The sequence below is a fragment of the Notamacropus eugenii genome, chromosome 5 (assembly GCF_028372415.1).
Source record: "Notamacropus eugenii isolate mMacEug1 chromosome 5, mMacEug1.pri_v2, whole genome shotgun sequence".
Taxonomy (NCBI): domain Eukaryota; kingdom Metazoa; phylum Chordata; class Mammalia; order Diprotodontia; family Macropodidae; genus Notamacropus; species Notamacropus eugenii.
Genome location: NC_092876.1, coordinates 256,694,781 through 256,720,785, shown reverse-complemented (window position 1 = coordinate 256,720,785; position 26,005 = coordinate 256,694,781). Strand labels below are relative to the sequence as shown.

The following is a 26,005-nucleotide window of genomic DNA, read 5'->3' as shown; positions in this document are numbered from 1 at the left end:
CAGCCATACCTCTGACACACACAGAATAAATGCAAGGTATCTAAATGCAAGGCAGTAAGAGAGCGAGGGTGCTAGCCTTAGGGGGGTCAGAAAAGGCTTAATGAAAGAGTGGTACTGCAAGTAAGAGAAGTCAGAGAGAGAATGTTTGTGAACATGGGCGGGGGAGGGAGGTGTGTGTGGGGGGAGAAAGACAAAAACAGACAGAGAAGGTGGAGGAGGAGGAAGAGAAAGGATGGAAGGAAAAAGAGGAGAGAGAGAAATCCAGTCCTCCTGGTTGGGTAACTAAGCTAAGGAATTGCGACTTGTCCAAGGTTACACAGCGGCACAGCTTGAGACTATCGCCTAATTCAGAATCTTAGTGTTCGCTAAAGGCAGGGTTGGCATCAAGGCTCTCCGAAAGGTGCAGAATAGCGAATGGTCAGCGAGGTTAATTTGGTGACTTGGGCTCCTCGAGACATTCCCCTTCTCTGGCAAAACCCACGCTGCCAGCTGGAGACTTTCACAAAGTGCTGCGCTACCTGCTCGCTGTCCCCGCCCCAAATCCGGCCTGCCAGCGCTAGGGCCGAGTATGCGCACACCACTTCTCACCAGCACCCCTCGGGCGCTCCGGGCTGTGCACATCTCCGCCCCCTGCTTTCCAGGCTCTCCTCCCACCTCTCCCCCCAGAGTCTTCTCTTCGCCTTCCTCCTCAGCACAGGAGAAAACCCGGACAACTGGAATTCCCACGCAGGAAAATGCTCCCAGGCTTCCCACGCCCCGTGCGCGGAGGTGCCAGTCCTGGCGTCTTGGGGTAGCCCCTCACTACCAAGAGCGAAGGTTCTGCCTCTGCGGAGCAGACTCCTGTAGAGGTTGTGGAGGCATGGCCCGCAGGCCGCCGGTCAGCGCCCCGCACTCGCGGGGTGAGCTCACGTGGGGCGGGCGCTGGCCAGGTGCCCGCCCGAGCTCCACCCCCAGGCCCGGTATAAGAGGTCGGGTGGAGGCCCCGGCCTGGGTGAAGCCTCGGCAGCTGGGAGCCTCTGTGGAGGCCCCCGACAGCCATCCGAAGCTTGCTTGCCCTTCTCCCCTAGCCATAAGGCTAGCGCTTTCCAACTTCAGCTACAGTGATAGCTAAGTTTGGAAAGAAAACAAAGAGATATCCCGGGTTGCCTTTTTTTTTTTAATTTTTAAAAGTTTTCTAGAGTATTGTTTTTGTTTTGTTTCCTTGCTTTTTGATGGTGCTATCTCCAGTTATTTGCACTCCAGTTAATGACAAAAACATAAAAACATCAGTAGCAGCAGCGACAGCAGAGGACGAGGAGAAGTCCACAAGGAGCTCCTGTTGTCATGACCCGTAATAATGACCGAAACACGCGTGGAGGATGCTGTGGTGAGTGGGGGCACGACCAGCTTTGTTTTTTGTGTCAGTTAACTTAATAGGTATATGTGGGTAAGCAGGTTGGGTGAAGAGGCAGCTGTTAGCTGCAAGGATTTTTGGTAGCAATCTTGTATTTTGGTGAAAAATGGGGAGCAGAGGAAATTAGGGATTCCGTAGTTTAAAAGCGAGCTAAGGGAGGTAATTTGTGTACTGTATAACTAGGCCGGAAAGGCTGCCCTGGGGGCAGTGGTCTGCATGCCAGAAAGATCCCAGTTCCAGCCTTCCTCTGGCACATACTGGCTGTGTGACCCTAGGCAAGTCACTTAAGCCTTCTGTGCTCGAGGGAACTCTTTAGGACCAAAAGTTGCACAGAAGTTGCCGTCCTGAGTTGTTGCCTCACCTAAGAGTTCCTTATAAGTCGCGGAATCATAGATCTATTTCCTATGCCTACATATAGATACTTAAGTATGGGATGGGGGTAATGTGGGGAAGAATGTGTGTGGTCCTGGATAAAAGGCAAAGGGAAGCAGACTGAAGCGATATCTGTCTTTATTTTATGCAATGCCTCAAGTGCTAGATGTACTCAAATGACTTCATAGTCAGGAAAACAAGATGTCTTTTTTTATTTCAGGGGCCTCGTGAGAGTCATAAGACTTACTTCATGAAGTGACAATCAAAATCAGTTAAAAAAAAGAAAATAATACTAGAGAGATTTGGTAGTACAATTAGTAAGAATATCTTTCCACAAAGACTGAATGCACCCTTTTCTGCCTTTGTCTCCCTTGCAGGATCCTGTAAAGACTATGTTACCTCCGCAAAATTTCTTCTCTATCTTGGTCATGCTCTATCCACCTGGGTAAGTTAAAATGTACTGTAGCATTTGCTACATAAGTTATACAATTTACCTTTCCTTCTGACATATGACCATTGAATTGACTTGTGGTGCTATTAAAGAGCTGAGTCACTTATTGAGCATTTATGTTTTTATTAGCATTCTTACCGTCACATTTTCTTTACAATTCACATTCTTACCTTCACATTTTCCAATTGATGTCTGTGATATCATCTTTTTATAGAATTACATTAAGATAGGATACAGGTGTCCAAAATGCAAAGCCAAAATGACAAAAATCTTTGAATCATTTACTATGTCGTGTGTATCTCCTTACTAGATTTCCAGGCATAAAGAGTAATGGTGATTCTATCTTTAAAAAGAAGCAAAGATTGCATGTAACTTTTCTTTCAAACTATTTGAAAAAGATTATTATTTTTTGGGTGGAAGTTTGCTTCCAGTATGAACTCCTTGGCACTGTAAAGAAGGCATTCATTGTGGTTGCCAGAATTAACAGTAATATGTGCAAGTAATAGAATCAATGACAATTAATATTTAGGTGCTTAAAACAGCTGGTTTTATATGTTATTAGCTGTTAGCTATTTGTGAAGCAAACCATTTTTTGGTCCAATGAACTAACATGCTTGAACATCAAAAACTTTGTAGATATTATGCCACTGATTTGCCATGTGTGTTGCATTAAAATTATATGCCTTGGTTCTGTCATCAGCAAAATGAGAATAATTATACTGGCCAACTTCACAAGGGAGGTAGGTAAGTCCCTAATTATTGATTTGAGTCCCTTCATTAATAAATGCTTCCTTCTTTAAAAAATAAGTAGAGTGCATTGTACTCATGCATCATGTTATATTGAAAATGAGATGAGAATTTTGAGAGAGAAGCCAAGGATGATTTTAGGATTTTTAAAAATTCTGAAGTTTTATATGATCACCTTTGACCCATTAATGAATGGGAAAAACCTATGTCATGTAATATAGCTTAATAGTTTCTTTAATCTCTGTAACATCTAACAGCAGTTTATTGGTAGCTATTTTAAAAAGGCAGGCACATACCTCTTAAATCAGGTTGGGCAGATGAGAGTGACTCTGCAAATAAATTGTAAACAAAGTGTGAGTTGGTTAGGGTTCATGCAGCAGATTCTCTGTCTTCTTACATTCTACGTCTGTCTTCCTCTCTATTTCTCTTGGGAAATTGTCGTTAGTAAAGTTAAACCTGTAGCTTGTTTTTCATAACCAAATATAAGGCCAGGAGATCAATAAATGGCAGTAGAAGCACAGTATTTGTCATTCTTGGTTTATTCACAGGACTTAGTCCATGCAGTCAGAAGGTGCTTCATTTCCAAATATTTGCCAAGCTTAAGGTTTATTTCTTTGAGCTTTGGTTAATTGGTTTGTGGGGTTAGATTGTCTAAAAGGAAGACAAACTGCTCCTCCAGCAGAAGTTTTCAGTCACTTGAAAAATTACCCCTCCACCCACGCAGTGAAGACTGTTTAATTGAATCCCAAAGCAGCCCAGGCAAAGGGAAATGTAAATTGAAAATATTCCAAAATATAGCTTTTCCTCCCCTCCTCATTTTGAAGCAAAGAATATTAAAAAGAATCTTAAATTCTATAGATTTCCTCCTAGTTTTAAATTCTAGAAAAATATTTTCCATAAAGGATTTCTTTCTACTATTTGTGAGAGCTCTTAGGGTGGAAAGATTGCCTTTATCTGTGTTTGTTTGGATAAACCCTAGAGGTTAGGGTTGAATGCCTTTTTGTTTGATAGAACCAATCAAAAAATAATTATGTAGAGCATCTATTCTATGCTAATTACTAAAAAAGAGGCCTCTGTTCTTTAATCACTTATAATTCTACTAGAGAGATTTGATATCCATAAAAAGATAGCCTTAAAGTCTCTTTGGGACAAGGGGGAGAAAATTTAAAAATGAAAGACATCTAGTCAGTCACTTTTAGTTAGTCTTTACTTTTTATATCTAAAGTGGTCATTTGCTCAGTTCACCAGAAATTGGTGCTCAGGAAGTCAGTGCCCATGTCTGCATTCCTGGCTCTCCTGCTTTCACCTTCAACAAATCTTTGTTAAACTCCTCCTGTATGCTGAGGGACATATAGACAGTATGTGTTCCTGTTGTCCTGAAGTTCACAATCCAGAAGGAACATGTGATAAATATATAAATAAATATAATGGACAGTGGCGACCTTATGTAAAATGTGGGTTGTATGAGGTCTGAAGCAAGAGGAAGAATGCTGACTGGGGAGGATCCAGGAAAGCTTTGTGGAAAAGGTATTTGAGCTAGGTTGTAAAGTATGAGGAGGATTTCCAGCACTTGAGATTGGAGGTTAATGGCAAGAAGAGAAGAGAAGACGTTTCAGTTGTAGGAAAGCTTGCCCTTCTGAACAAAGGCAGCAAGCAAGGTGTTGTAGTTCACAAGGGGTGGCCTGTGTTAAATAATCAATAAAATCAGCACCTTACTGAAACCACTTGGAAATTTCATTTTATAGGATGTTTAAACTGCAGAAGAACTTAGATCATTTTGTCTAGCATCTCTCCCCTACCCCCCGTTTAAAAAATGAAGATACTGAGGGTGAATGTGCCTTGCCAGAGTCACAGATAGCTCAGTAGCGGAAGTGGGTCTCAAACTCTTATATTCTGATGCCAGACCAGAGTTGTTTTTTTTCTTGTGTTAACACTACACTGTCTTGTATACAAAGATACATCATTATTCACTGGTTCAATATGGTAACTGATCCTTCTTTTTGGAATATCGTCCTAAAAACCTGACAGGATGGCATCAGAGACTACCTGTGGTATACTACTTTGCCATCACTGTTGTCGCATTCTTGGACTTTTGTTTAAATAGACTAGACTCTGAAATGCCTTGTGAGATGGCCTTTCTAGTTCTGTTGGAAGTTCTCCTTCCCCATCATGGCTGTAGCAGTGGTGTAGAGGAGGGTTTGGGGCTGTGAAAAGGCAGAGAGGAGAGGAAAGAGCAAGAAGGAAAGCACATGTAATAAAGTAGTGTTTCCACTGGTGTACCTCCTTAAGATGACTCCAGAACCAAGTCTTGGAGGAAGTGTAAGAAACAAAGCAAAAAATTAAAATTGTATTTCTTAATCTTCAGGTTAGGCAAGAAAAATTTCATTTGCTGATGCAACTTCATAGTGTTTGCAGTTGTGCTGACTTTTGTAAAGAGAACTACCCCCTGGCTTAGATGCTGCAGGAAAATCTTCCCATCTCTGTTCTCTATTCAAACATAATTCTACCCTCAATTGATGGAATTTTTGCATATATATGTATATATTTGTGTTTGTACACAATGTTAACTATAAAAACACATATTACTGAAATGTAGTTTGTTTATATTATACATTTTCAATGATTTTGAAAGCCTCTTGTTTTAATTATAGCATGTGGTAATTTTTTTAGCATAGCCAATTCTTGGTTAATTTTTAAGCAAAACAAACTTCCTATTTCTTAGGTGAAACTCACTGCCCTGCCCCCTGTTTATTTTGCTTTATAAATCTGGTTGCCAAAATTTTTTTTTTTTATTTTGGGGCTAAATAAGCATGGCGATATAGATGAAAATTTATCACAGAGGAAACACAGCAGATCTTAATTTTGATGAATCCTGTCATTTGTTACTTTGGTTTTAATTTTTTCTTGTTGATGTTCTAAGAAAGTTAAGTATTTTTATCAGTGTATTGGGAGCATGCTAACATGTCTTCAGAGGTAAGACCTGTGATTGATTCATCTAGTATTCCATCTCTGACAGTAGGTATATGTGGTGAAAGACCATGCTTGTCTTCCCTAACCTCTGAGCTTAATAGCAAAGATATCTCAGACTATACTGGTTCCCTTGAATAACCCACTCTTGGATCAATCGTCCATGAATTTTCTAAATATTTCTTCGCAGTCTGTTTTCAGTTTACAGGTATATTTGAATTCCATGAGCATTTTACCTACTCAGTTGTTGGAATTAGTGCTTTAAAAAAATAAAATTCTCATCCCTTGAATGTTTTAATCACTTATTCGTCAACTAGCTTTTATTATTAAAATAGTTTGAGTGTTTTAAAAAGTTTGCATGCATGAAATACACATTTGTATATCAACTTAAGCCCTTTACTAACTCTGTCCATTTAATGTCAAAATTGGCACTTGTTGACCTTATAACTTTCTGCATCTAGCTGCTTTTCCTGTTAATTTTTTTTCTTTTGTAAAATTACCACAGGGACTAAATCATATCATAGAGTCTTAGAGTTGAGAAGGACCTTAACATCATCAAGAACAACCCTTTAATCTTACAGATGAGGAAACTGGCCTTTTCCTGACTGATGTTTGTTCATTGCATCCTTAAAAAAAAAACAAAACTTCACTTATAACAAATGCCAACTGTGTGCAAATCACTGTGGAGCATACGCTGGGGGATATGTACTAGGTTTCAATAAAACACTGTTCCTCCTTCCAGTTTAACTATACGTCCACAGCACCCTATCTGACCAAAGGTGTGTCTGATTTTATTCAAGGTTGTTTTAGTTCTACCTCGATCAGTTTTGGTGCATCCAATAGGGCGATGCCACTGAGTTGTCCTGTGGAAATAAGGAATGGGGTGAGGGGAAAACAGTTACTGATTAAGTCTTATCCTTTTCTTTAGACTGATGAGTGAGTGTGGTTTTTTCTTCCATTTTATTGTGAACTCAGCTGTTGGGGGTATAATGCCTTCTCTGTCCTATTGGGGTTGCCAATTTTAACTCCTGAAGACTGTGCTGTTCAGTGGCTGTTGACTTTGGGAGACAAGAATGTGTATCAGAGAGTTGGTTTTTTTGTTTTTGTATTGGTGAGTCCTTTCCCAGTTCCTTACTTACCCACTCCTGCCCCCTACCTCCTGGTATCTTCTCATTGAGATTATCTCTCATTTACGTTATTTGTATATAGTATTCCTTCCTCATTTCTGCCTTCTGACTTCATTCCAGTGTCCACTACAATCCCAGCCTCCACAGGAAGCCTTTCCCAAACCCCCTTAATTCTAGTGCCTTCCCTCTTTTAATTATTTCCTTATTATCCTATATATAGCTTATTTGTACGTAGTTGTTTGAATATTGTCTTCCCTATTAGATTGTAAGCTCCTTGAGAGCCAGGACTATCTATCTTTCTTTGTATCTGCTTCTAGCTAGTCTGACACTGATACGTAAGTAGGTAATGTCTCACTTGGGATCCTTAGCTGGAGGGGCTCTTCCAATAAGAAAGTAGCTTTCTGTGTATAATTATCTATAAGATGAAAATACTAATGAACTCTTCCATTTCCTTCCTTTTTTCTTTATTCAAGGGAGATCGGATGTGGCATTTTGCAGTATCTCTGTTTCTGGTTGAGCTCTATGGAAACAGTCTGCTCTTAACTGCTGTCTATGGGCTGGTGGTGGCAGGCTCTGTTCTGATCCTGGGAGCCATCATTGGAGATTGGGTAGATAAGAATCCAAGACTTAAAGGTTGGTATGCTTTGAACTAGCGCTCTTCAATTCAAGAAGACAGATATTTGTCTGACCTGTATTTAAAAGGGTGTGTGGGGGGAGAAAGAAACAGTCAGTGAATTATCTAATTAGTGATGATAAATACTATCAGGAAAAGAGCTATCCTTTCCTTCTGCAAAGTCTTCAACTGTTCCTTATGCAATGGTAAGTGTGATCAAATTAGAAGGCACTTGAGTAGATGAAACACTTCAACTCACCGAATGTTTATTAAATACCTACTTTGATGTCCCATTTTCTATTGGCAGTGGGGGACCTAGATCCTAGATATCTGTCAAATTTGTTCTGCAGGAATAAATAAAGGACTTTTAAAAATACCTGTAGCTCCTGATAAAGTCCAAATGTTAATAATTAACATCAAGTGACACTTTTCTGAGAACCATGTTAAGCATTAAAAGCTGGCTTAACTCTGGCTTGATTTCTCTTGGTAATGCATTGGAATCCCTTCATAAAACTACTGCTAGAGGGTACTTAAATGGGGCTTTCATATTGTGACGTTTTGGAGGATTTGAAATCTAAAAGTCTCAAATCAGTGCAGGGTTTTATGTCTGTATATATAATGGGCCAAATTGTGTTGAAATGTTATTTTCATTAGATATTGTTGCTTCTCACATACTTTTCTCCAAATTGCACAATTGGAGAAGCCAGTTCCAAACAGCCAAGAAATTAATCAAAGGATTGATCACTTTCAATTGTCTACTGACTTAGGGCAGTATAGATGGCCAAAGGAGATAATTCAGGCAAAAAATTCCTGAATTACCCTCTTAATTGTAACCAAGAAGGCCTGACAAGATTGTTAGACATCCTAGGGAAATGTAAAGTTAACTTTAAGTTCTCTAGTCTCCAAACCAGATCTCTGAAGCAAAGTTCTGTGTTCTATTTTTTTCCCTAGTTATTTTGAATATTGCAATATAGGGAGGGCATGGTTATTTTTTGGTTAACATATCAGTGGTGAGTTTTAGTCTTTTTGTAGTAATTAAAAATTGAGGAGTAGGGTAAAAGGTTTTTAAAATTATTTTTTCCTTATTTAAGCAACATACTACTTTCTGAATGTTTTCAGAGATAATGGAACATTACTCCTTCACAATAGTTCTATGAGATATGCAGGCATTCTCTCCATTCTTCAGCTAAGAATCCTGAGGCATAGAAAGATTAAGGAAGTTTCCAAAGGTCACATAAGTAGCAAGGGGAAAATTTCCATTAGGTTGTAAGCTCCTTGGGGCAAGGACTGTTATGTCTTTTTGTATCCCCAGCACTTAGCACCGTACTTGGCATAAAGTACTCACTTAATAAATGTTTATTGGTTGATTCAAATGTTTGTCGATTGACTTGAACCCAGGTTTTCTGACTAACCTTAGACTTCTAAGATTCTCTAAATCTAAACAAATTCTAGATTTCTAATTCTTTCCACCATCATCTGCTCTGCTTTTCACTGTGAATGCTAAAATTGTCTGAGGAGAAGGTAACTAATGATTTAGCAGCAACAGTATATTTTATGGTGATAAAAGTATAAACTTTTTCTCTATCCTTGGCAGACTTCTCTACCTACAACTGTCTTCTAGGTTTCAATTGGCCATGTAGTCATTTACTAATTCTAGCTATAATATAAACAGTTTTCATATTTTATCTAGGAATCTTAAGCAAAAATTAAGAGCTGTGTCATTTCTTTGTAATAGTACCAGTGAGGACTTGATTCCTCCTTGAATTAGAGTAGTTAAAAAAAAAATAAACAACCCAAACCAAAAATGAGATAAACGATTTCTCACATTGTACTTTAGGAATTGCTTATTATGAGTGATCTTAGTCCCTTGTGTTGGGTATACCTTATTTTGTGTGCAAGTTATTCTTGTTTGATTTGCAGAATGATTGGGGGAGATATAAGGGAATAGCTGAGACAAGATTTCATTCAATGAATCAGCAGAGTTGTTTTGTGTGTGTATATAGGTCTGTCTTCAAGCAATTCTGACACTGAAGTGAGAGTGGGTATTGTCTCATCCTGTACTTTTGTGTATTATAAGCAATTGTTTTTTCTTCACTTGCTGTAGTGGCCCAGACTTCTCTGATTGTACAGAATGTTTCAGTCATCGTGTGTGGAGTCATCCTAATGATGGTTTTCTTACATAAAGTTGAGCTTCTGACCATGTACAATGGATGGGTTCTTGTAAGTTCTCAATTACATACTTTAATGAAAAGATATTAACAGATGGCAGTAATAAAAGATTTAAGCATGTTTTCTTCCTTAAATTCTTCTATTCATAAGGTTTCAGCACATTGTTATTAACTTGAAACCTTTCTGTTGTTTGGGGGAACTACAATGGTATTGGGATTAACCAGTACTGTAACCCTCAGAATCACGTTCTGATGACTTGGGGACTGAATTAAATGATGTCTCATTAGCCCTCAGTACTGTGATTTTATGGTGGTGGCTTCATCGAGAAAAGAGGAATAGAGTATTATGAAAAATGAAGGGCTTAGTGTCACTTTATGAAATTGGGCCATGAGGAAAGAACAGATATTCTATACGTTTCTTTCTGTGGGTATATGTCTGAGGGAACGGTTGGAGAAGAGGATTGAGTATTTGTATCTCACTAGGCACTAGACTAAGCAATTTTGCAAAAAATTATCTGGTTTGATCCAACCCTGTTAAATAGGTGCTATTTACATTTGAGAAAACTGAGGCAGACAGTTTAAATGACTTGCCCAGTATTACACAACTAGTAAGTATCTGAAGCCAAAATCGGACTCAAGTCTTCCAGATTCCAGGCCCAGAACACTATCCACTGAATGGCCTTTTTGCCTCTACTATGTGTAGGGAGGGCATACTCCATAAACATATTTTTGGCCATTTTTGCCTTACGTTGTCTTTATGAATATTTCAACAATTACTTAGTTTCTGTAAAACAAGTGACCTAAGATGAAGAAAATAAATAAGTTCCAAATTACTTTCTAATCTTAGGGGCCCTCTAACACATTTTTCTAACGTATATTGAAAATAAAATTGTTCATTACAAATGAAGGTTAAACTTTGAATCACTTAATTATGTTACCAAAGAATAACATGTAAAGTTGGCATGAAGAGAATTCCTTAGGATTAGAATTTTAACCTTGATTCTCCCCTTTGTGATTCCTTAGACTTCCTGTTATATCCTGATCATCACTATTGCAAATATTGCAAATTTGGCCAGTACTGCAACTGGCATCACAATTCAGAGAGACTGGATTGTTGTCGTTGCAGGGGATGACAGAGGCAAATTAGCAGGTAAAATGTAGTGGTCTTGTTTGCTTTTCCCTCCCCTTTCCCTCTTCCCTTCTTTTAACTGGCTCAGTTATTTAAGGAAAAATGTTTAAGTCAATGTTGATATTAATGGTTGGAAAGCACAGTACTTTTGTAGTCATACTCCTGATGTCAGTACCCAAACCCAAACAACAATAACAAAATTGGTTTGCGTTGTAATGATAAATTTCCAAGTAATTCTTAATATTATATTTAAACAGAGAAGAGAGGGACATCTCTTTTTTACTGTCTTCTGTTGATTGAGTTGTTTTTTTCTCATTACTGAGAACAAGTAGTCAATTGATTGCTGTCCTCAGAGCCAGGAAGACCTGGCTTTAAGTCTCTGATCTGACACCTACTGGCTGTTGTGACCCTGGGCAAGCTCCTTGACCTTTCACAGCTCTACATCAGTAGTGTCAAACTCAAAAAGAAAGTGGGCCACTATCCCTGTAGGCTGCACGTTGACTTGAAAACCACGTATTAACATTATCTATTTTCTATTTTTCTATTTTGTATATTTATTTTGTTAATTGTTTCCCCTTTACATTTTAATCTATTTCTGGTGGTATAGGGAGTGTTGTGGGTGACCTGCAGCCCATCTGGATGTTTGACCCCTCTGCTCTAAACAGCTCTTTAGGATTACAGTAAATTGGAGGGAAAGTGCTGAAGTGTATTGGTAGATTGAGTTCCTCATGTGGTAATTCCCTATGCCAGTGAAATCACAAGTCTAGCTCCTAATCTTTAGAACATGAGAGGCAAGGTTGCACACTTGTCCAGCCTAGAGAGCTGGACTTTGAATTGGGAGGACCGGAGTTCACAGCTCATCTTTCACTCCTATTAGCTGTGGGACCCTGACTGCCAACCTTTTTGAGCTTCAGGTAGACTAACTGCCTAAGATTAATCCAGTGCTATAAATTGGTTGCCATCTCTTTATGGAGGAAATTTACACACCAGTTCACTTAAAATAGTAAAAACTTGAAAAAGAGATGAATAATATTTACGAGTCATCATCATGGATATCACGTTTTCCTCAAAGACTGAAGAATAAAAGATGTTTTTACTTAATACCAAAAAACTTTTTCTATGGTGTTAAGGTGAAAAGACAACTTTGTATTGGCAGCCTACTATATGTAGACAGTAATATCAGTAGACATTTGAGATGCTAAGGAAATAGACACTATATAATCCGTGCCTACAGAAACTTAAATTATTAATAGTAGATTAATTACATGTGTGGTATCATTCTAATGATGGTTTTCTTACATAAAGTTGATCTTCTGACCATGTACAATGGATGGGTTCTTGTTCTTGTAAGTTCTCAATTAAATACTTTAATGAAAAAATATTAACAGGTTCTAGTAATAGAAGCTTTAAGCATATTCATAAGGTTCCCAAACTGAGTGTCCTGTTATCCATGTTCTCTTTTAGCATAAAATATCTTATATGGTTTTTTCTTAATACTTTCAAAGACTCTCCTTTTAGGAGTGTTCCCTTCAAAGCAACGTAGACCAAGACTTAAAAGAACTAAGAAGATTTAAAAAGAATCATTGTAGAGAAGAGTGAGGCTGTATTAATGAGGCTTGGAGTCACCCATTCCACTTGGATCTGTGATTTATTCAGGAAAAGTTTTCTGGAAGATTTTAGTTTTGAATAGAGTTTTGTAGGGGGAAATAAGTAGGTATGGAAATAAGTTGGATCACGCAAGTTGTTGGCATGGGATGTGCTGAACAACACTACTCCAGAGTACACACAGTAAATTCATGTTACTTCCTAACAATAGAAGAGACTGTGAAAGATGGACCAAAGTTAGTAGAAGACCTTAAAGGATCAAGAGTTTGGATATGATGCAGTAGGGAGCTATTGCAGTTTCTTGAGGAAGGGATTTTTTTGTAGTAGCAGTATAATAGCTTGAATGGTAATGCCAAAATGCCTTTTGGGACCTGTATGAACCTATTAACAATTTAGTGCAGGAGAATGCAATTCAGAAGACTTTTATCTGTGTACCACCTGGAGCTAAAGTAATGATTCTAATTTTCTCATTAACCTTTCTTCTTATGACCAGATGTTAATACTTAGCATATCATATCTATTTTATATATTGAACTCTAAGATAAGGCCTATCCCTTCTGGAATGCAGGCACCTAATGGGTATGATTCATTCTGAGCTTTTTTTTCCCTTAAAGTCCCCATCATACTGATTTCTCTGTCTGTCTCTGTCTTAAGTCTGTCTGTCTCTTCCTCTGTGTATGTGTGTGTGTGTGTGTGTGTGTGTGTATTTTTCCATAGGTTACTTCCTTTTAGGCAAGGAATAATTTCAAAAATGCTTAAATGATTGTTTATTGCATGTTCAATTTAGAATAGTTGATCAATAGTGCATCTTTTTTTAAGGGGTCTATATATTTATACATGCGTATTTTCCATGTCTTAAAACGATAAATGCATCTGTAAATATGTCAAAGAAAAAAACTTTTAAAAAAAGCTATTTACTTTCATGTAAATTGATTTGTTAGCTAAAGTCTTGGCATATTTTATTTTTTCCTACTTTTCCAAAGCATAATTTTAAAGGGTTTTTTACTTGCCTATCCTGTTGGTCCTAGAAATCAACCTAACACCTAGTTTGATTTGTCCTTTGTCATTAGTTAAAAATAACTTCACATTCAAATAGTAGCTTGTACTATGTGCTATTTATTCAATTAATCCTTGCTATTTAAAATTCTCATTTTACTTCTCTTTCTCTTTAATTGTAGTTAGTTACTTAGTTTCATTGATTAGCTAGTACAGATATATAATATAAACCTCCAAAAATGAAATTTGGATGCTAGTGGATAAAACTTTTTTTTCCATTTCATAGTAAATACAAATTTGGTAAAGTTGTGCAGGAAACAGCACATAATAGATTGCTCTTACTGAAAATTGTTTATAGTTAAAAAATGAGGCAGAGTGTTCATATGATCTTATCTATTGAATTAAAATTAGTCTCACTTATCTTGATCTTTCAGATGAAAACATTTTTTTGACCCAAATTATCCAGTTATTTGTTTTAATTTGACACTTCTTTCCTGGCCATGTGAGTTGTATCTACACATAAAAAGCATAAGAGATGGAATCTCAATTCAATATTAATTTAAGAAGTGACTACTATGTTTCAGGCAATTAAGTCATTGCAAAAGTAGCCTCATTTAAAAATCAATATCACCCTTGCTTCTCTACAGAAATTAGGAAACATGTCAAAGTTCTCCTGTTATCAACAGGCATTGTTTATTCACCAGTCTAATGGGACCAACTAGAAGGTGACTACCAGAAGGAATTAGAAAAATTAGTAAAGACAGTTAGTAGTCACAGTGCCTTTCTTTCAAGGTGTTTTGAACAGCACACAGGAGCTTGTTAATTCTCTGCAATGTAGGAAATGAGCACAGGTAGGTTTCAGGTCTAAGTTTTCTAAATTATGAAAGGACTCTTTTTTTTAATAAAATAAAGTCTTTCAGTTTTGAAATACAACAATTTCCAAATATGGAAAAATTTTCGGAGACTTATCATAACTTGATAAAAAAAAGCTTTTTGAGATTAGGTCTATGTCTTGATATCATATGTATGGATTTTTCTATTTTTCTAATAGATTTTTTTTTATAAATATCTATCATTTAATGATTTTTCCACAGATATGAATGCTACAATACGAAGAATTGACCAGTTAACTAATATTCTGGCCCCCATGGCTGTTGGTCAGATAATGACATTTGGCTCTCCAGTGATTGGCTGTGGGTTCATTTCTGGATGGAATTTGGTGTCCATGTGTGTGGAGTACTTCTTACTCTGGAAAGTTTTCCAGAAAACCCCAGCTCTGGCTTTGAAAGCTTCTCCAAAAGCAAATGAAACAGAACTGAAACAACTGAATTTACCGACAGGTATTCTCAAGGAAGATGATCAAACTTTGTTTGCTGATAGTCGAGCCAAATGACTTTCTATATATTTAGAATTTCACAAGCATTCAAGGCCCCCAAAGAGGTAGTTTGTTGTAGTAGGCCACAAAACCAGGAAATCCTGAATCTAATTCCCACATCTGATTCATGCTATCTGAATGACCTCCGACAAGTCAGTTAACATCTCATTGTCCCAGGAAGCTTTGTAAGACTGTAAGAGAAGGTGCAGACCTGCTTTAGTAGAGGGAGTTTCCTTGCTCAGGAATTCTCTGTGCTAATGAAGTTATAGATCCAGTCCCTATCTGAATCCCCTATCAAAGCCCCAGCCCTAATTAATGAGGAAAACCCCGGGCTTTCTTTAATCTACATGGATCTTGTCAGGCTTAGCTATCTCTTGACTACTTGGTGCTATAAACATGGGGCTGCTAAGGAAAGGAGGCTTGATGGAGATGATCCATTGGGAAGCACATGAGGCATGGGGAGTAGAATAGGATACAATTGTTGAGAACATATTATGGGAAAGTTGACATAAGAACAGACAGAGTAAAATGAAAAGGTAATAAAAGAGCAGTTTCATGAAATTAGTCAGCTAACAAGCATTTTTAGGCACTTACTATGTGTGAGGTACTATGCTAAATACTGAGGATGCAGAGAAAGACCAAAGATAGTGCATATCCTCAAGGATATTATGTTCTAATGAGGGTGACAACATGCAGAAAGAAAAAGGAAAGAAGGAACAAGTTGTGATCATTACATAAAGGATGTCATTAAAATGTGGGTGTAACAGCTTTTTTAAATTAAGAATATTCTCTAAGTTCACACTATATGGGTTGCTTTTTGACCAGAGTATTCAAATTATTATTGAAGTAAATTATTCAAATAAAATAATAAAAGAACGTAAGTAATAAAAATTGTTATTCTAACAAAATAATAGAACACATTGCATTTGGGGAAGTGGAAAAAAAACTATAAGGTTTTTAAGTATAGTTATAAGGTAACTGCTGAATGGCTTGTGTTCTTATAAGTTAAATGCTTAAGGATCAATGCTTTTTTTTTTTTTAATTAACAGATACTGAGAAAGCCCAGGAGGGATCCCATCTGATGGGTGAAAAAGATTCCAAGAAGTATGAATATGAGAATGAAAAAGAGCCAGGCTGTGCTTCCCAGATGATGGAGCCTTTCCATACTTTCCGGGAGGCATGGGTCTCGTACTACAACCAACCAGTGTTTCTTGCTGGCATGGGTCTTTCTTTCCTCTATATGACTGTCCTGGGCTTTGACTGTATCACTACTGGCTATGCCTACACTCAGGGTCTGAGTGGCTCAGTGCTCAGTATTCTCATGGCAGCCTCAGCTATCACTGGTATTATGGGAACAGTGGCTTTCACCAGACTACGAGAAAAGTGTGGACTGGTTCGAACAGGTCTAATCTCTGGAATAGCCCAGATATCTTGTTTGATCCTCTGTGTGATCTCTGTTTTCGTGCCTGGAAGTCCTTTGGACTTATCAGTTTCTCCCTTTGAAGACATCCGTACTAGATTTATTCAAAGTAAGGAATTGTCCCTACCTGTACCTACAGAAGGGCCTGAAACTTTGTTCACAACTGGAATGTACAATTTACTGAATGAGTCTGTTTCTACTAATGGATACACAGAGATGAGTCCAAAGCCTGTACCTTTAATCTCTGTCAGTCTGCTGTTTGCAGGAGTCATTGCTGCTAGAATTGGTAAGACATTTTTTTTTCAATTTATCAGTCACTTAAGAAAGAAATAATTCAGAGATAGAAGAATAAAGATATTTGTTCCTTTGAATACTTTTTGAAGTAGAATACAGTATACTTAAGTGTCATTAAGCATAACTAGGTGCTTAGAGTTTAAGGATATTTCTAGATATTCTTAATTCTGATACCTTAATTCCAGGAGCAACACATTTATAGTCAAATTAATATTTACAAGTCCTTTTCCCACCTCTAGCATTTCATATCTTGTCCCATTGGAATTAATTCCTCAGAGAGTTTAGTGATTGGGAAAGAGGAGTAGACTGTTGATTGCTTCATTACACTTTTATTTGGTAATTTAGAACTTTCATGGCTGTACCATACAAGGCACAGTTTGTTTGTTTTTTTTTTACTTACAGATTTGTCACAGTATAGTTCCATAAGAATAAGACAGTATTTGGGGGGTTATTCAGAAAAAGAATACATGAGAACAGCTCTCTTTTTTTGTTGTTTTATTTTATTTTTGGTAGCTCTACAAAGAAATATTGGTTCACAATGTAAGAATTACTTACAGAGCAAATTTAATTAATAATTAATAGAGTGCTAGCATGTTCCTTTTGGACTTCCTGCTTGAAATGAAATTGAATTCATCTTGTGGCACAAAATGAGTGCACTAATTTATCAGACATATTAGTATTCAACCAAGACAGATTTATTGTAAAGAATCAGGCATAGAGGTGGAGTTTACTAATTATGTTGTAAAGGGAATTTAAGCCCTTTATCATGAATATCTAAGTGCCATTTACTTCATTTTTTAAAAATATTATTTTTAGTAATCTTTACATATGATGTCACAGATTGAATTTTAAAAACTTTCTTCCTTGTTGCATATTATACTGGATAAATCAGTAGCAGAATTAAGTTATGAGGCACTCAGTTCTTCTTAGTCACTTATTATTTGAGTTGTTTTGAATAACTTAAAGAATTAAGTCACTAACAAATACGTTGGTAGACCTGTATGGGAAATAGTAACACTGGATTTGGAGTTGGAAAGGAGACTAGGCGATTTAATCCTACACTATCTCTTTACAGACAAGGAAAGAGACCTTTTTGACTCTCCCAAGATTACACTGGTGGTAAATAGCAGATCTGGGTTTTTAACCTGGGTTATCTGAGAACAACTTCATTGTTCTTCCTACTACATCATATGAGACAATTGGTATCAGATCAAAGAATCTCAGCACATACCCTAATTCTGCAACCTGTGTAATCTTGAGCAAGTGCTTGAACATCTCTGGGAACCTTTTGGGACTTCAGTTCTTAGCAACAATGAAGGGGTCTTCAATGACTTTTGACCTCCTTTTTAGCTCTAAATCCATGATCCTCTAACAAATACTTAATTTATATGACATTTTAAAACTTTGAAAGTTTTTCCTTATAAAAAATTCTGTGAGACAAATGGTGAAAGCATTCTTATTCTCACTTTTTACATATGAATAAACTGAAGGCAGTAGTGTCAGATCTTTAAATCTTTATTTTACAAATATAGCAGGCTATTATGTTAGAAATTATGTTAGTTCATGAATGAAACATGGAAAAATAAAAGTGTTTTGTATCTTTTTTTTGTTACTGTCATTACAGGTCTTTGGGCCTTTGATTTGACTGTGACACAGTTACTACAAGAAAATGTAATAGAGTCCGAACGAGGCATTATAAATGGTGTACAGAACTCTATGAACTATCTTCTAGATCTTGTGCATTTCATCATGGTCATCTTGGCCCCCAATCCTGAAGCTTTCGGTTTACTTGTATTGATTTCAGTCTCTTTTGTGATAATGGGTCACATGATGTATTTCCGATATGCCCAGAAAACTCTTGGAAATCAGCTCTTTGTTTGTTGTCCTAATACAAAAGCAGTCTCCAATGAAGTGGAAAATAATGTGTCTGTTGTGTAACACAGTTAGTTAATAGTTGCTATCCCTGTTACTGAATTGTAGCATCAGTCCTTACTTTAGGGCACCCATAAATGGTCAAGGTGTTTCTTTTGAGTTTATTATAGTTATGCCTTAAGGGGTAAACTTCAAAGAAACTAAGAATATGTAAATATGAGTTGAGTCCCCTTCATATCTAGGGATTAAACAACTAGAAAAAAGTATCCCACTAACTGAAATATGGAGAATTTATTGGTAATACTGATCTTCCCCTTTTGCCCTAAGGGTAGAGAGAATGTAGAACAGAAAAGCAATGTTTATGCTTTAATGTGGTTGCTCTTTGATAGATGTCCATTGTCTATCTATCTATATGCTCTAGAATTCAGATGCATGGCTTACCCCCTAAAATGGTAGTTGTACTCATTCTTTTTGAGTAGCCTCATGTTCCTTGTATCTTATCCCCATCATTTAAATATAGTTATTTAAATTTCTCCTCCAACCATAAAAATTGGAGTTTATTAACCTAGTCTCAGTATTATCCTGTTGATGGTGAGGGTTTGAGAAATATGTGGAAAGTTTTGATACTCATCTAGTACTTTCTTGCCATGAATATTTTGGTTGAACTTGGGAGAGCACATTTATTTTTATATAACCACATGGTATAGAATAGAGCAAAATATATTACACATATATAGCACTTCATATAACAAACTAGCATATAAGCCTCAGATGTAGTTATAACATAGCATTATAACCATCTTTACACAAAGATGCAAGACATGCCAAAAGTAGTCTTCAAATGGCGATAGCTGGATAATGGAAACTAGGAGGTAGAAATGAACATGAGAAGGACATATCTGAATTTCACCCCTGCCACTGAATTAAATCAACTCTATAATCCTAGATTATGGGAGTCTTAAACTTGGTGAGTTCAATGTAAGTATAGAGAGTAAACTGGCAAAGTTTTTGTTGATAAACCATCTGACTTGCTTTTAAGCATATTTTTGGCAAAGTGATTGTATCTGTACCCTTTTGTAGCCAGAAACTATTTTAAGGAATGGGTTCATAAATGTGTTCCATCTAAATAATAAAGAACTTTCGCATTTTGCTTTCTAAGATTTACCAGTCATTATTGAATATACCAGCACCAAGTTGGTACTTTGGCATTAGCCATTGATGCACTTTCATAGAGACTGCAATATGTTGCTATGAGCACTTTCTTCTTTTTTTGTGTGTTTTAATGTTTAATCTTTTCCTTCTTCCTTTTTCATTTTTCCTACAATATGACCATGTGATTTACTTTGTTGTAAAAAGAAATCTTTGTAATAAATATTTCTGTATAAAAAATGTTTCCAAAATGCTTCTTCTTTAGCACTTCCATGGAGTGTTTGCCATAGATTTGTTTCAACAAATTTTTCACAGAAGAAACTTTTAACTGCTTTATAATAAGACAACTTTAGTGGGATGGTTCTATTTTTGCCCTCTTTATGTTCATGTGCATGGACACACAGAGGTCACTCAGACAAATGTAGGTAGGTGGAGCCCAGGTGATGAGGACATGGTTGATTGTCCAGGCTAGGGTGATAAAAATTAAGAGGATATGATCTTTTGGCATTATCTACTAGTGAGTGACTTATAAGAACTTTGCCTAATATTTCATTAAAGTATTTGAGGGCATTTGCCAAGAACTTCCTCTTATTACTTCCTTCTTGTGTCACTCAGATGCTTTCTACCACTATCTACTTCACTCATCTTCATGAAGAAGTAGCTTTTTTTTACCAAGGCAAACCTCTGTACCTGCACAAGTGATCCAGTTTCATCCCAGCTTTTCCAGCAGATTGTCCCCTCTATCATCCCTACTTTGTAATAAATCTTCAGTTTCTCTTTTCTATTGACTACTTCCCCACTGCCTAAAAATATGCCCATGTCTGCCCCATCTTAAAAAACAAAAAATAAAACCCTCACTTGACTCATCCATCCCTGCTACCTCTAGTCTTGTATCTCTTTTCCCTTTTGTGGCTAAATTCCTTTGAGGAGAATGTCAGTAGTTGGAATTTTCAATTCCTTCTTACTGCCTTCTTAATTCTGCTGGCTTACACAGCCTCTTCAACAGAAGCTCTTCATTGCCAAGTCTAATGGCTTTTTCTCAGTCCTCATCCTTCTTGACCTTTCTTGCAGCTTTTGACACTGTGTATCACTCTCTTCTCCCTTTGATACTCTAACTTTTCATGACACTCCTAGTCCTCCTCCTGCAGGATTTGATTCCATGTTCTCTCAGTCTAGCATGCTTTACAATGCCATGTTTCAATCTAGTCAAATTATTCTGGAAGTAAATTACAAATGGCAGACACTTGCTTGGTCCCATGAAATTGAGGAAGTTACATTAGAGTGGTTTTGCAGTAAACCCAGTTCGTGTTTTAGTGGGTTTTGTACTTGGAAATAGTAGCAATATAATGTGATCAAGTACAAGATTAGAAGACATGGGTTTGAATCCCAGCAATGATACTTGCATGTGCAAGTAACTGAAACTCAGAGATTATCTTTAAAACAGGGTCTAGACCCCATTTTACCTTTACTAGAGACCTTTATTAGAACTGAACATCATGATCTAAATTAGGGAGGTAGGAGAGTGATGGGCATAGTGAGAAAAATTGATAGCTGTATAATCATGTAAGGTTTATTATCTCTTTAGAGTCTCACAACTATGCAAACAAGTCATAGAGATGCTAAGTGTCAGAAGTGGAATTAACACCCAAGTCTTCCTGACTCGAAGTCTGGTGGCTTATCCACTATTCATCACATCTAGGACTTCTTCCTAGTCTACAAACAAGGAAGAAGGATTGAAGTGGAGGAAAGCCATTGTGCATCCAGAAAATCTTTTCCATTCTCTGCATTTTGTTGGACAGAGGTTGGTGTGGGGGAAGTGGGTTTGGGATATTGGGAGATAGTTTTTACTTTGGCATTAAATTAGACTTTAATTTAGAAAGACAATGTATATAGGATAGGTAGAGTGGCACGAATAAGGGGAAATCTTATGCAAGTTTTAAAGAAAACTAGGTAATTCAAACCAGCAAAGTTGTCTCTGAGGTTTTTTTACACTCAATATGTAGAAATGAGTAAATTATCCATTTTGATTCTAAATTATTTCATCTGTAATATATACTGTGGGCAAGATGATTTTGCTGGTTTGAATTACCTAGTTAAGTGCTTGAATTAGTCACTTCTTGATTTATGCTTTTGTGGTTCATATGTCCATATACATACACAAGCCAGTCTAGAAAAAAATATTAAATTAATTTCAAATTTAAAGTCAGTAGTTTTTTGGTTTAGCCTGTTTTCATTTAATAGATTTCTATACATTTACTTAGGAAAAAGCTTTTAACCAAGGTTAGATTATCTCTCTTGAAATGAAAAGCTCTTTCAAAGAGCTTGCATTCAATCTGGAGAAGCAACGTGTATGTTGTTGTTCAGTCATCCAGTCATGTCTGACTCTAGCGCCATGGACCATAGCACACCCTTCTGTTATTCACTATCTTTCAAAGTCTGTTCAAGTTCATATCCATTGTTTCCCTGATGCTATCTATCCATCTCATCTTCTGCCATCCCCTTTTTCTTTTGTCTTCAATCTTTCCCAACATCAGGATCTTTTCCAGTGAGTCTCACCTTTTTATTATGTGGCCAAAGTATTTAAACTTCAGCTTCAGGATTTGACCTTGAAGTGAATAGCCTGAACTAATTTCTTTTAAGTATTGACCTCCTTGCTGACCAAGGGACTCTTAAAAGTTCCCACCAGTACCACAATTCAAAAGTGTCTGCGGTGATCAGCTTTCCTTACAATCCAGTTCTCAAAGCTATACATTACTGTTGGGGGAAAAAAAGCAATGTGTAAGTATATAGAGACAAAATAAGTCCAGGTTTGTTAAACAAAAGGTAGTTAGGTAAGGTTAACAGGCCATCACCTCTGTATTAGCTATACTGTCCTGCCTTCCCAATCTTTATCTCTTGGTGAACCAGTAGTTCTGTAGTGTTTTAAATTCCTTGCCCCTTCTCATATCACCAAATTTGCCCTGCAAAGTAATGATCTTGGATCACTTCCACATTCTGTTGCCTTCTCTCTCACACACACACTGAACAAAGCTTGGGAAAATCTCAAAATCATGCTGGGTCTACTACAAATCTATATTACATAATCTCAATTAGGCTCTCATTATAGCAAGGCAATCTTTTTATACCTCCCTAATTATCCTACTGTCCAACTGACCACAGTGGCTCTTCAAGTCTTTTCGTCCCATCTCAAACTCCCATGACTTCTCCTCCTCCCACTCTCTCAGCTTAAAACTCTGTCTCATATTTTACTGGAAAAAAAAAGAGACAATTCATCAATAGGTACCTCTTCTCACCTCCTCATTTCACATCAATCAGATGCCTTCTGCTACTATTTTCTCCTGTACTCCTATATCACATAATCAGGTGGCCTGACTCCTTGCAAAGAAAACCCCTCCACAGGTACAAGGGAAATTCTATCTCATCTTCTTCAGCATATTGCCCCTTCTATCATCTCTCTTCTCTCACTGATCTTCAACCTCTCCTTGTCTACTGGCTGCTTCCCTACTGCCTACAAACATACCCATATCTTCCTCATCCTCAAAAAATCCCCATTTGATCCACTGACCTCTACTACTACTAGACTCATATCTCTCCTCCCTTTTGAGGCTAAATTCCTTGAGCAGGCTATCTATAATAGATGTCTCTACTTCTTTTGAAGTCTTGTTTCTGAACAGAAAGTTACTGTCTCTTAATTGCCAAATCTGATGGCCTTTTCTCAGTTCTTTTCCTTCACCTCTCTGAAGCCTTTGACATTTGATACTCTTGCCTTTCTAGGTTTATGGCGCTACTCTTTCCTAATTCTCCTCCTCTTTATCTGACCACTCTTCACTCTCCTTGGTTGAATCTTCATCCAGGTTATGTCTGCTAATAGGATCCAGGATGTGTGTTCGTCCATTGCTGAAGGAGACCATGCCATCAGAAATGATGACATTACTTGCACTTGAATTTGTTTTGAGTGACGGAGGGCTGTGCAGGTCACCAGCCTCACTTCTCCTCCAGAGTCATCTGAATCTAGTGACCAGTGGCCATCTGAATCAGGATGACTGGAGATGACCCAGGATGAGGCAGTTGGGGTTAAGTGACTTGCCCAAGGTCACACAGCTAGTGAGTGCCAAGTGTCTGAGATGAGATTTGAACTCAGGTCCTCCTGACTGCTGCACTGGTGCTCTATCCTCTGTACCACCTAGCTGCCCAGGAGCCAAGATAAAGCTTAATGGAAAGAACATGGAAGATGCTCCAGCAAAGACTGCAAAGAAGCGTGTCATCTATTTCTTGGGGACAATGTTGATCACTATAAGTAATGAATCCAATTGCCTTTTAGTGTTGCTTTGGTTTATAATTTTTTTAGTCACTTGTATGCGGTCTTTCTTATCTCTTTGTACTGGTTCATATAAGTAGTCCCATGTTTCTTTGAATTCCTCAAATTTGGTATTTCTTATGGAGTAATAATATTCTATGATATCCATACAATATATCTTAATTGGGAAAAACCAGTTGTTCCCAGTCACTGGAGATGCATTTTGTTTCTAGGTTTTATTACCACAAGTGGATAAGGAAGATTGACACCTTAGAACCCCTTTCAAGAACTGACAACCCTAAAAAATTAAAATGGGTCAAACAGAAAGTAACTCAAAACGAATTTTACAAAATTTGAAAAGAAAAAAATTAAGAAATTTTATATAAAAAGCAACTACCCTGGAAAATAGGTCAAGAAGAGATAACCCAACAATTATCAGACCATTTGAAAATCATAATCTAAAAAAGAGTCTGGATACTATATTTCAAGAGAGTATAAATGAAAACTATTCCTTCCTTTCACTGGCTTTGTTTCTCCTGGAACCTCCATTTTAAGGAAAGTGCTCAAGCCAGCCATGTCTTCATTCCTTTTCAGGCTCCATTCCTGACATGCTAGACTCAGTCTACCATGTACCTGCTCAGGTAACTTCCCTCAAATACCCTCTTTAATTTCCTTTCCCTGACCCTATTCATTTTTTAAAATTTAATTAATTTGTTTTCAGTTTTCAACAATCACTTCCATAAATTTTAAATTTTATCTCCCTTCCTTTCCCCTCCTTCCCTGAGATGGCATACAATCTTGTATGGATTCTACACATACATTCTTTATTAAACACATTTTCACATTAATCATGTTGCATAGAAGAACTAAAACGAATGGGAGACACCATGAGAAAAACCAAACCAAACCAAAACATAGCACAAGAGAAAATAGTCTGCTTCATTCTGTGTTCCAATTTCATAGTTCTTTCTCTGGATGTGGATGGCATTTTGCCTCAAGAGTCCTTTGGGAATGTTTTAGGTCCTTGCATTGCTGTGATGGGTTAAGTCTATCAGAAACAGTCCTCACACCCTGGCTGTTACTGTATATAATGTTCTCCTGGTTCTTCTTATTTCATTCCGCATCAGGTCATATATCTTTCCAGGTTTTTCTGAAGTCTGACTGTTCATCATTTCTTATAGCACAATAGTATTCCATTATATCCACATACCACAAGTTGCTCAGCCATTCCCCAACTGATGGGTATTCCCTCAATTTCTAGTTCTTGGCACCACACAAAAAAACAAAAAACAAAAAACAAAAAAAAACTGCTATAAATATTTTTGTACAGGTGGGACCTTTTCCCATTTTTATGATCTCTGTGGGATACAGCCCTAGAAGTGATATTGCTGGGTCAAAAGGTATGCACATTTTTGTAGCCCTTTGAGCATAGTTCCAAATTGCTCTCCAGAATGGCTGGGCCAGCTCACAGCTCCAACAACAATGAATTAGTGTTCCAACCCTCCTACATCTTCTCCAACATTTATCATCTTCCTGTTTTGTCATGTTAGCCAATCTGATAAGTGTGATGTGGTACCTCAGAGTTGTTTTGATTTACATCTTTCTAATTAATAGTGATTTAGAGCATTTTTTCATATGACTATAGATAACTTTAATTTCTTCCTCTGAAAACTGCCTGTTTATATCCTTTGACCATTTATCAATTGGGGAATGACTTGTATTCTTGTAAATTTGACTCAGTTCTCTATATATTTTAGAAATGAGGCCTTTATCATAGACACTAGTTGTAAAAATTCCCTCCATCCTATTCGAATGTAAGCACCATGAAGACAGACACTATTATTTTTCTGCTTATATTTATATCCCTACCGCTTAGCATAATGCCTGACACATAGAAAGTGCTTAATAAATGCTTATTGACTGACTGATAAAATAACCCAGGTTGTAGCAGCTGCCAGTAAAGGAAAAAAGTTGGAACATCATGTTACAAAACAACAGAGAAATAGGCTTACAACCAAGAAAGATTGTTT

At 37.2% G+C, this 26,005-nt stretch overlaps 1 protein-coding gene and 1 long non-coding RNA gene across 3 annotated transcripts in view; one reads left to right on the top strand and one right to left on the bottom strand.

Moving 5' to 3' along the window:
- The window catches only part of LOC140505996 (uncharacterized), a 189,412-nt gene that overhangs the window by 108,650 nt on the left and 54,757 nt on the right, over window positions 1–26,005 (bottom strand). The window contains exon 2 of the long non-coding RNA XR_011967730.1: window positions 3,260–3,292. This is a non-coding gene — a long non-coding RNA (uncharacterized lncRNA). The remainder of the gene's footprint in view (window positions 1–3,259; window positions 3,293–26,005) is intronic.
- Window positions 886–19,687, top strand: SLC40A1 (solute carrier family 40 member 1). Of its 2 annotated transcripts, XM_072612648.1 has the most exons (8): window positions 886–1,366; window positions 2,143–2,210; window positions 7,531–7,690; window positions 9,775–9,890; window positions 10,862–10,988; window positions 14,663–14,908; window positions 15,993–16,649; window positions 18,282–19,687. In XM_072612648.1, the coding sequence occupies exons 1-8, from the start codon at window positions 1,324–1,326 to the stop codon at window positions 18,593–18,595; spliced, it is 1,731 nt and encodes a 576-aa protein (XP_072468749.1). In that variant the 5' UTR covers window positions 886–1,323; the 3' UTR covers window positions 18,596–19,687. The 2 variants fall into 2 exon arrangements, with proteins under 2 accessions (XP_072468749.1, XP_072468750.1); XM_072612649.1 differs by lacking the exons at window positions 9,775–9,890; window positions 10,862–10,988.